The sequence below is a fragment of the Pogona vitticeps genome, chromosome 3, assembly GCF_051106095.1.
Source record: "Pogona vitticeps strain Pit_001003342236 chromosome 3, PviZW2.1, whole genome shotgun sequence".
Classification (NCBI taxonomy): Eukaryota; Metazoa; Chordata; class Lepidosauria; order Squamata; family Agamidae; genus Pogona; species Pogona vitticeps.
This window is the reverse complement of record NC_135785.1, coordinates 111947701-111959719: the sequence shown is the minus strand read 5'-3', so window position 1 is coordinate 111959719 and position 12019 is coordinate 111947701. Positions and strand designations below refer to the sequence as shown.

The window sequence follows — 12019 nt, the reverse complement described above, 5'->3', positions numbered from 1 at the left end:
ATACATGTCACCGAGGAGAAAAAGTGATAAGACGCCATGTTGGAGATCAATAATTTTCTAAGTGGGAAGAGAAATCCTGTTCAAAGGATTATGAAAGTAAGACAGAATTAGCATGTCCTTTACAATGAATGACTGGCCTAGTGTTTCTCTGGGTCAGTAGTTCCAGATGAAGGCCACCCATTACAGTAAATGCTGTTAAACCTCATGGATGCTAGGAAAGTCTTGCCCGTGAGTCAACCACAACGGAGTCCAATACATTTCAAGCTGAAAAAATTCCTAAAGAGAAAAACTTCCATCAGTAGTCAAGGTGTCTTACTCAGATGAAATTGGGGCTGTTTTAATACCACTTCGCTATTTTTATGCTCAACTTTAGCTTCAGGACTAGAGAAAATATTATTTTTTTTACTTTTTATGCAGATACATTTTAATAGTTTCATTATTTTTGTTGCTCTTTTCCATCCTCTAATGTTGCTTCATCCTAATTTGCTCACACTGCTTTTTAATACTTCTGACCTTGGGAAACTACAGTATTTTGTCAGTCATTACAACACAATGTCCAAAATGAGGACATTTTTGGTTGCCAAGTGAAAGGTTATTCACATAATTCTATTTTTCAAAATGGTAGAAGTTAAGACAATTTTACCAGTCCACAGGGTATGGCTTGCTTCAGAAGGCTTTTTTCAGTTACAGTACATTAATTTCTATAGATTGGGGGGTGGGGTGTTACAGGGCAAAAATCAGACATGGGGTACAGAAAGCATTATCATGGATGGCCTCTGGGGGGATCAGAGTTAAGCCTTAGCATTTATCCCCCCCTTGGTTTTAGGTAAAGGTAAAGGTTCCCTTTGACAATTTGTCCAGTCATATCTGACTCTAGGGGGCGGTGCTCATCTCCGTTTCCAACCCATAAAGCTAGCGTTTGTCCGAAGACAATCTTCCGTGGTCACGTGGCCAGTGTGGCTAGTCACGGAATGCCGTTACCTTCCCGTCGTGGTGGTACCTATTTATCTACTTGCATTTGCATGCTTTCAAACTGCTAGGTTGGCGGGAGCTGGGACTAGTGACGGGAGCTCACTCTGTCGTGTGGATTCGATCTTATGACTGGAGGTCTTCTGACCTTGCAGCACAGAGGCTTCTGCAGTTTAACCCGCAGCGCCGCCACGTGGTTTCACCTGGTAGCTATTGTTTCTCTCTCACTCAGGAACAAACAGCTTTTCGATAACCAGTTTATTCTAGTTCTTACTCAGCATAAAAAATGCCACAGCATGAAAGGAGACATGTGAGCTGAAAATCACCCACCACAAGACATTAATAAAGTCGAGGACTTTCTGTCTAAATTGCACCATGGACTTTCTTAGTGGTAACTCTGAGGTTCTGGAACTCCTTTCCAAGAGAGGCTGGGTTGGCTCGTGGCCTCTTGTCATTCATCCACATGGGCATTCCGCAACAGACCAGCTTGCCTTGAAAAAGGCATTTAGCTGTTTGGATGTCACATTTTGTTTAACTGGCAGGTTTTTAAAATGTATTTTTAATGTTTTAAATGCATTTATTTGTTTTTTTGTTTACTTTTTTTTTAAAAAAAACTGTAAGTGGCCTGAATCCCATGAATGGAAGAAAGGCAGGAGAGAAATCAATCAATCAATCAATCTCAGGGCCTCTGAAAATCAGCCACAGGCAATACAATGAAACAATCTATGCACTATTGGTGTCCTGTCTGAAGAGACCTATGAGGGCTTTAGCAGGCAACGCGATCTTAACTCTCACTGCTAATGCCCGCATAATCCACCCTGGCTGCCAAAGGCTCTGTTCATACACTGCAAAGTATGCAGGAACCAGCAGACATAACAGTTTGTCTTTCCTTTCACTGAGATTTTTATTTTTACTCTCACCCTGGTATTCTTTTCTAGGCATCGCTCAAGAGAATTTTGAGGGTATGCATATTCATCAGAGACAATTAAATTAAAAAGCAGCTTGATCAAATAAGGCCGAGGACTATGAAAACAAAGACAGAGAAAATGCCACCAATCAACAATAGGGCACCAAACATGAATGTTTCATATAGCTTTTGCTCCTTCCTCTCAATATTTAGTTGTGTTAAATCTGTAACTTTCTACACAAATCTGAAGCATACAAAGCAGAACAAACTAACAGAACAACGGCACTGGGAAATTCTGACTTCTAAGCAACCAGGAGTATCTGACTTAGAGCTAAACAAAGCATGGCGCAAGAGGCAGGTATTTTCTCTTTCTCTCTCCTTAAAATGTAGTTTATGGAAATGGAACTGTGTATGCCATTGAAATGGTACCATGTCAGGTCTCCCATGTCCCTACAACAGCATTTTCATGGCAAACTGTGCTGCAACTATCTAATTTTAGACCCCCAGGCTTAACGGTTCAATGGCTCCATTACTTCTCTGCCACTGTGTAGCATACAACTAACATGCTTTTCTCTGTCATCTTGTCAACTGCTTCTATATTTCTGGTATCTCACAAAACCACAATCTCCCCCATGTCTGGCAGCCTTGATATTAAAACATAGTCACATATTAAACTATTTTAAATGTTTCTAGCATTTTAAATTATGTCTATACAAATAAATTGTAATTATTTCTGCTGCTCTGATGTGAAGCACATTTCCTTGAGAGTAAGTATTGGGTGTTTTTTTTTTTTTAAAAAAGAAAAGCATTCAGGTTAATTCAATTGCGAGTGTAAATCAGAGTAGACCCACTGAACCACAGAGAACCACAAAAGTGTTCATTCAGCAGATTTATTTAGTTGAGAGTAAAAACTGGATTTAGCCCAGTAAAAGCAACTACATAATCATTTGCACCTGTATATGAGCCTGGCTGGCTGATCTGCAAAAAAAAAAAAAAAACAAAACAAAACAAAAAAAAACAACAAAAAAAACAATGCATGCAATGGCAAGTAACATCACCCTCAGGGAACCCTGAAATGGCCATGAGAGAATGGCCTGTTTTCTGTAGCTCCTCTCAGTTGCTCCTCTCTCTTTTGTCACTGAGGGAGAAGGCTAGACCTGGGGACCCTGGATTGTACGGACCAAGATAACTTTGTAGTTTCACAAATGGTCTACTGTGCTGGTTTTCCTCTCACAGATAAAACGGTTCATTGATGGTGTTTCTCCACCTCCTCTATAGATGGTAAACTAGTTTAGAATAAGCACTTTGATAGCGTGTGAGGCAAGTGTGAATGGACCTCCTCCCACATGACTCAGCTCCAATGAAGTACTTTTGAGTCCAAGCCGATACATTTCTTAAAAAGAAAACAACTCAAGAGCTAATGCATGCCTCTTATGTCACATCTTGTTTGGCCTTTAGACACAGAAGACAAGTGTTCAAATTCCATTAGCCATACAGTTCACTGAATGACCTTGGGCCGGTCATTATCTCCTGGCTTCAGCTATGTTGCGAGGATAAAATGGGGCAAGGGGCTACAGGAAGCACCTTCAAGGAAGTGTGGGATACAAATGAATTGATCCACAAATAAGCATCTTGAGGATTCAGCACTTTAGAGGGCTTTGTGTAGAATAACTCTGGCCTGATGGCAGATCATCAAGTGTATATTGCCCTCCTATGGAGGGGGAAGGACATACATAGCACACTCTTCCTGAAGAAAGATGTGTATTCTATTTAGAGAAGTTCCTGAAAAGGGGACCATGAGGGCATGGACCACTTGTAATTCCAAACTTGCAGCTTTTTTTAAATAGTCCTCAATTGTATGACTTTGTGTCCTGAACATACTGAAAAACATTGCCTCAGGCTTGCTACTTTGGCTTTTTCTCTCCTGCTTCATTCTCCCCACCTTTTTGCTGAAATTAATAAGCATTTCCAGGGGCCCACTGCCTCATCCGAATGGCTTCTCTCTGTGAGATTGCCTGGGTGGGTCCCACAACCCTAATGTAGTAGACCAGGTTGTGTGGGACATTGCCTGCCCATACTTTCACACAGCTTTTACTCGGGCAAAAATGACTTCTCTTGACAGTGGTACAAGGCCTAAAGCCTGTGCTAAGTACACATTATGAAACACTGATTGACCAATTGCAAATAAAATCAATCCTTGTTAACCGTGAAATGAAAAAGTGCCGTCTGTGTGGTCTCCTTCAGTGGCTTGTATGAACCAAAATGTGAACTTTAAAACAGTATGGATCGTTCTGTAGATTCAGTGGAGTAAGCAGGATGGCTGGAAATGTCAACATGGATTTTACAGTTAATAGGGATTAATAAATAAATATGTGTATTAATATCAATCACGGTAACTGAATGTGAATGCCTTATTGTTCCTGAATATTTCAGAGTTTAATGTTTCTTTTCTAGGTCTTTTTTGGGGGGGGGGGGAATTCAGCATGTTTTCTCTTTTCCTTTCATGATGTCTTCTAGGTTCTGGACATGAAACAAAACAGGCCTTAAAACAACCTTGACTAGTGTCATTGTCCGGCAGAACATTTTTTAATATGCATGACTGTTTATTTGGATAAATAAGAAAAAAATGATAAATATCTATCAATGCACAAGGTGATTTAAGCCAGGCTTTGCACAAGACTCGCAGTGCAACACTCTTACAAACAGACTTCATTTGGAAGTGTTTGTGATGGTCAAATGGTACTGAGTGCAGGTTTCTTATCTTCCATTTGTCAGTCCGCCTCTAATTTATTTATTTATTTATTTATTTGATTTTTTTACCCCACCCCTCTAGATAGCGTCTACTCAAGGCGGCTTACATAGGTTTTTAACTGGGGGGGTTGGATTCTTTCCCAAGGAGCATCAAGGACAGAATCCAATTTTTTTTTCAAAGGGATCTTAAAAGCAGCACAAATTAAACTACTGTTCGTTTGGATCAACTCTGAGAATCTGATTCTGGAGTGATGATGCAGCCATTTGGTTGGATTATGTGAGCAGGTGTAGTGATGCCACAATGACTGGGATATAAAATGTTTTCATAGATATAAAACCCCATCCAGAAAAGAAAGAAAGAAAGAAATCCAAGCAGGCCAAATGATCAAAGAGTGCACTATGATTTTTTTTTAAAAAAAAAACACAAAATTACATACCTGCTTTCCCGTTTTTCCGACTTATATTCTATGGCTATCATTAAGAGCTTTAGCTTCGCAAATACCAGTCTGCAAAAAGAAGGGGGAAAAGTCAGCCCTTCAGGGTTAAAAATGTTCACTTTTCATTAAAAATGTTGTCAAGACATAATTTTGATTGAAAAAAAAGGTGACAGTACCAGTTATATCAGTATGTGTGGCAAATAAAAAAAATCTGCAAAGTGTCAAAGAGCCCGAAAAACCGCAACAACCATTAGATCTCGGCCATGAAAGCCTTCACAAATACATGTCAAAGAATGATTCTTCCAAAATTCTACATGTGACTATTCGGAAATAAGTACTACTGACTTTTAAAAAAGATTTATGCCCAAGTAAGGCATAAAACATTTTAAAGTCAGCAGGACTTAACTTTTTACTTTAGCTGGTGGTCACCTTAGGCTGCATAGAGGTGTAGCCCCTTCTTTCCATCAGTAGGAGGGGTCTCGTTGCTGGAAGGCTCTTACCAGTTTTCAGTTCTATACTAAATTCTTATCCATATTTCAAACATACATTTGTCATGTTCTCAAATCCTTAGCATTTTTATCCTGAGTGTTGAGCTGGCTATCTTTCCTCTTCAGCCAGCTTTTTGTTTTATTTTACTTTAAGTGAAACACTGCTATAAGCATGGCTTCGTGACTGCCATAGGAGCCAGCCAATCTGCACCATACAAATCTGGCCAGCAAAAGGAAAAATTGTTGCTACAAAGACAGTATTTCAGCACTTTTTCACCAGAAACAGGACAAATAGTCCACTCTGGTCCCAAAGGGGTAAAATCTGTGGAGCCACATCAGGCTCACACCTTAGGATTTGCATGCAGCCTGCAATTAATAACATCCCACCCTTGCTTCTAACTCCCAGGGTCTTGATTTTACAACAATTCCAAAGTGCAGCTGGACAAAAGAAACCAAAAATCTCTTTAAAAAGTTGTTAGTACTGTGTTTTTGGGGAAAGGGGAATTGACTGTTTCATGCACCTCTGAAAACATCATTCAGATTTTAAATACAAAGACAGATTTACATGTTGGCTAAAATTCAGTTCACACTTGTATCCTGTGCATGTCTGTGGATGTCACCAGAGTGGCATTATTTTGGAAATTATCTCATAACCCCAAACAGGTTTCCCATGACAGATGGTATTCCATGGGAACCTTTGGGGACTTTGGGGGAGGGGATTGGAGTTTTTTTATTTCTGCAAAATCACAGCAGCTGATGACATCATTAGTCTTACATGTTATAATTTATGGAACAGAATTTCCACATTTTGGGGCAAAATCCTCTTGCGTAACTTTCTGCCTGGCCTAACACCAATTGGGCTTGGAAACATGTAATTTAAACTGATCAAAAGCTTCTTATTTCAGGCCTCAGGGTACCTAGGTTTCCCTTTTGCCCTCAGGAGACACTTAGGAGTCTTGGGGCGGGAGAAGGGGGATCATTTAACAGTCAAAAAATGCTGCCAAATTGTTGCCACTGGTATCGGGACCACTGCCACTGATCTGGTACCATTAAAAAAACTTTTAGACCCTCTCCGCGCCAGTCCTAAAGCTCCCCAAAGCTTCCACAGAGCAAAAGGGAGCCCTGGAGAAAGTTTGAACTTAAAATGGAGGGAGATAGGAACCTTTTAGTTAGTGAAAATTAATATTTCTGGGCCTCGATCCAGGTTATGATGGTACAAAGTTACACAACAGGATTCTGCCCACTGTCATAAAGGCATATGGAAAAGTGACTTTTCTCAGCTGTAACACCCAAGTCAGCATGGCCATAACTTCTCCATGCTCTGTCATGTGCCCTATCTTACTCCCACATGGAAATACTTCTGAAAATGTTTGATGTACAGGAAAAAGAAACCATCACTTGCTTATTAACAGCACCCTGAGTTGTGGATTCTATATTTCTGACATTCACAAACCTAGCAAGAAGCTACCTGTATGCGTTACCTATGCTAGCAGACTGTTAAGTATTGGCAGCCAAATGGAAGACTAAAGAAGTGTGTAGCTCTTGTGAAGATTTTGTGAATTTAAGTGCTCCTATGAGCGATTTTTTTAAAAAATAAGAATTTGATATGGTATTATTATACTTTACTCACAATAGACTTTTTTACACAAGAAAATACCACATGAATATACTGTAGTGCCCAGAAATTTATAAAATATTTCTGTAAGGACGGATCTACATTATTTGGTTTCCCTTGTGCTGGCAATTTTTCACCAACTCCTTGGAAAATGAACCATGCAACGTGGAACGTAGGGCTCGCTACTGTATGTCCACATGTATACTATGCTTCTTGCCAGGACAGGCCATTGGGAAATATTTGTAGCAGCCACTTTCCCCACTATTTCTGGCTTCTCCACATGATCTTAACTGGAGTGGCCCATGACACAGCTCACAGAAACTATATCTTAAATAACTCTGGGGTTTAATTTGAATACTGATGAAAAAGACAATGAAGTCCTAAAAAGGGAGCTCTGTATAAGGTAAGATGGGAATCAAGGGAGCCTGGTGAAGGGTTTGGGGGGTGAAGGGAAAAAGGGGTTTTCCTAAACCACTCAATCATTGCTTTTTAGCTTAAGAACAACTGCAGCAGGGTATGTCTTGTGAGTTACCAAATTAATCGCATGGGACTGTGCAGGCGTGTCATAATCAATCTACTGGAGCTGTGTACAGACCACATAAAGGGAAAATGTCTAATATAGACCAAAATCCTCAGTATGTATAAAACACAATGGCTACATTTGTCAATCAAATGAAATAATAGACTGGGTGATTATTCTTATAGTGAACAATGCATAAAGTTCTAGATGATTATATGTAATCGGAGATGGGCACAAAGCACTGATTTGACAGATCACATTTCAGTCAAACCGGTGTTTGGTAGAGAAAGCTATGGTTTTTGAATCGATGGTTGGAATCCGTTTGTCAAGGTGTAACATAATGTTACACTGTTGTAAATATCTGGGTGTTCTGCCCTGGCAACAAGGACTGCCCAATTCAATTGTGTAATTGGTCAGGCAGTTCCCATTTTGATTGATTATGCAATGCTTCATGAACAACACTTTGGCATGACTGTAGCTACTACAGGTACAACCTTGAGTTACATCCACATACTTATTCAATAGGACTTCAACCAATATATGCAAGAGAATACAAGAGAAAGGTTCTATATCAACAATAGTTTTGCTTTAATAAAGTGTTGCTTTAACAGTTGAATCATTTGCCCTCACGTACATTTGATGTTCAGAACTTTAAAAAATAGAATGACATTATAGGGAGACTTAATCTCTTTTCTTCTTTTAAATTACCAACATCATTTATTAACAACAGCCGTTTGAACACAGATGTTCTTGAACAAAGACTCTAAAAAGCCAGGACCAACTGTCTTAACCTACCTGGAGGGCAATAAATTCTTCTTCTAATTAAATGAGTATTTTTGAGGGGCTGAGTTCACCACTCACATAAATTAGATGTGTAATTTCTATAATGTTGATTCGGGGGGGGGGGCGGGAAGGTAAGTGTATCTACCACTGTTTCTTCCCTTTTCTGTTTTCATCATGAAGTATATAAATTAAGGAGGTCTTGGCTAAAATTCTTTTGCATAGCATAGTAAGTCACACTAGAAAATAGGCCCATTGAATCAATGAGGATTTGGTGAATTATTTCCTCTATAAATTACATTGATTCAAGTGGGCCTACTCTAGTTGAAACTTAGTATGTTAAACAGCAGGATCTCAGCCTGAGGATACATACATTAAAAATGTTGATGTAAAGAGAATCTTGACACATAAGCTCATATGTTACTTAAAATAATGTGGTCTCTCTGTCTTTCTTTTGTAAAATATAGGAGTCTTGTGCAAAATATATACTTTTTTTGCACTAAGCCCCAGTAATTTTTCACAAAAAATTCCCCAAATGAGAAAAATGCAGAAAAACTCTCACAGTCCTCTCACACAATGGGAAAAAACATTTTTGTTCTTCTTGTTTTCACTTGTGAGAATGAAATCAGTGAAGAAGATTCAAACCCCTAATACAGACAGAAATTAGAACTGACGGATTTGGAAACACTGATACAGAAAGACAAGGACAACTATCAGTCTAAGTTCAATTAGTGATGTCGAGAATGCTTCCTAAATCCCTTGTCCTCAATGATTTAGGCTGCCTTGACAGCATGAGACACCTCAGCCAGGATTTTTAGAAGTGCTGTAAGATATTCTGCCTCCAGCCAGAGGTTCATAATGTCCACAAAACATAGCTCTAGAAAACAAATCCAACCATGCAAAGAAGAAAGGGGCAAACAGAACGTCCACTACTTAAAACTGTTCAGTCTCCACTACTTAAAGCAGCACGCTTTTGCTTTGCTTTAAAACTGTTCAGTCTTGACAGATACAGCCTTCCTCTTCCTTTTCATCTTCCCTCTGGTGAGGGGATGTTTGTTCCTAGCAGCCTGTGTTCCCTATCCCCACTCCAGGCCTCCTGAAGCAGAGACCTTTCAGCACCTTTTACAATTCCTCCCTCACTCAATTGCTGATCATTGTTTCCTACCAAGCAAATAAAGCTGTGAATTGGGCACACATCCCCCTTGTCTAGTGGGGCTCCCCAGCTCACCACTTCAGCAGTGCCTTGCAGAGAGAAATTTAAAGAAGCAGATGCCAAAATGTCTTCTTCTACAGAGTGCTGGAGTACATCTGAGGAAGGAAGGCTGTCCAGCACTAATTTCTCCCCACCAGAAAGAGGATGAAATGGAGGAAGGGTGTACGTGTTAACATTTAGGCACTTAAGCAATTGACAAATAGTTTGCATCTTTCTTCTGCACTTGCTTTGTGTGTGTGCTTTACTTTTCAAGAGAAAGGACATTGGTATAAGTTCCGTAGCTTGTATAAGAAATAGCTCTTGCAGATGCAATAACTGAATTAAAAATGCCCTGAAAGTCTTTGCTAATAAGGAGGGAAATATTCCCGTTTCTTGTTGTTGCTGACAAACATGAGGTAGGGGAGGATATATATCCCTGTGTTCAACCCTGTGGGGGATAGCAGTTGTTAGGTAAAAAAAAATAGTAATAACAAAAAATCCAGGGCATTTCAACAAAGCACTGAATTTTGTTCTAGCGCTTTGAAGGTTAAAAATGATAAAATTTGAACAAAAGTACTTGTGTTACTTGTTGCAGCAAAAGAAGGAAGCCCTGGATCAGAAGGAGAGTGACAATTGAAGCACCAAAGAAACCAAAATCTCACCTGGAAACTGATCTCCAGGGTGGGTTCAGACTAATTTCACTAGATTCTATTTATTCCCCATTCCTCTGACAGAGCAGCTGTTCTGCATCCAGGCAAGAAACATTAGTACAACACTTATTAGATTGACTGCACGCTGAAATTTTCTTGCTTTTTTCTTTTAGATCTGAAATCTTCATTAAGCACACTTCATTACACAACTGAGGGTGTCTGTGAATGTGGGAAGATGACTGGCTCTAGCTCTGAGCTGTGGGCTTTGATTGGATAGGTCAAAGAAGTGCTACTGGCTGCTTCCCATTTTCTACTTTCTTTTATTCTTTAATGCCTCCTGCTAGCCTTGATTTGCAAAATTTTCTCCCCCTACTGTGGTTGTCTTTGTATGTTCCAGAGTGAATGAAAGCCAAATGTGCAGCACTCTGATATAGGTGAAGCAGTAAGTGGGCACACTCAGGCAAGCCAAACTACTGATTGGGGACACTAAAGGGGCATCTTCCACACTTCCAATGCAAATTTTTGCTGAGTAAAACTTCACGGGTTGTGTGTGTGGAGGTGGGAGGTGGAAGGAAGGGAGGGAGGGATTTGTATGGCAGATATTTGAGTACAAATCACATTGGACAATATCCACACATATATAATTAAAATAAGCTTCTTCAGACTGAAGTGATGGACACTGGAACCAGTAGCTCTGAACCAAAGGCCAATTTATTCACCAAAAAGATGGTGAAATGGTAGCATATGGACTGCCCCATAGCTGCCCTAACAATTTTTTCACCGAGGAATTATCAGGTATACAGAAGGACACATCCAAGGAATAAATTACATTCACATGGTAATGCTGCATACATCTTCCCAATGTTATTTTTTTACATTTAGATGAAACTGCTCAGATAGTATCATTGATGGCACTTTGCTCCGTTTCTTTTTAATGGAGCATATGAGCCAATGGAAGTTTTGAAACAAAAACCAGTTTTCTCTCTTTTCTCTCTCTTGTTGGCAGGTTTAGAACCAGATGATCAACCAGTATATAACTGTTGTCACCCTTATGAGAGTTGGGGAGAAATCTACTAGGCTTCTATATGCATACAAGCTTATCCAATTTATGAGCCCTAGAACCGAATGCAACTTGAATCGGAAATCTACACACATCAGTTTGGGGAGAAAAACTATTCAAAATGTGTGTGTTTGGAAAATGTACATCAATAATATGCTAATTAAAAACTACAGAAAATCATTTTAGGCAGCAGGAGAAAAAAAATCACATTAAAGTGTGTTGGAAACATATTAAATATATACAGAAATGCAAGAAAAAAGTTTCAAAATCCAATGTGGATTTAATTCAGAACATGTTATAATGCAGAAATTAGAGAATCTCAGGGTATTTGAGTTTTCCTGATAGTTGAATTTATAGTCAGTACTACAAATGGGTGGAAAAATGTTCTGGCCAAATTTTTGATCTGAGTTCACTGTATTTGCATTGTGAGAACCAATGAATGAAGCACTATAGACCTACACACCAAAATTCATGTTTTTCTCTATTTAACTATACAAAGTGCACACATTAAGCACATCTAACATTCCATACGCTACGGATGAATGTGCACAAGGGCCTCTCCATGAGACGCAGAGCTGCCGAAGCAGGGCTTCTTTGCCCACCTGGCTGGATCGAGACGAAGCAGCATTGGTACATCACATGGGGCGAAG

General features: G+C 39.5%; 1 protein-coding gene across 32 annotated transcripts in view; it reads right to left on the bottom strand.

The window, feature by feature from the left end:
• Positions 1-12019, bottom strand: part of KCNMA1 (potassium calcium-activated channel subfamily M alpha 1) — a 668230-nt gene that overhangs the window by 168773 nt on the left and 487438 nt on the right. For 29 of the 32 annotated variants that reach the window (XR_013543877.1, XR_013543878.1, XM_072995024.2 and 26 more), the window contains one exon: positions 5065-5133. The exons of the other annotated variants lie outside the window; for them this stretch is intronic. Coding sequence is in view for 27 of the 29 variants with exons in the window: in XM_072995024.2 (XP_072851125.2) it covers positions 5065-5133 (69 nt within the window). In the remaining 2 variants the exon portion in view is untranslated. The remainder of the gene's footprint in view (positions 1-5064; positions 5134-12019) is intronic. 32 annotated transcript variants of the gene reach the window in all.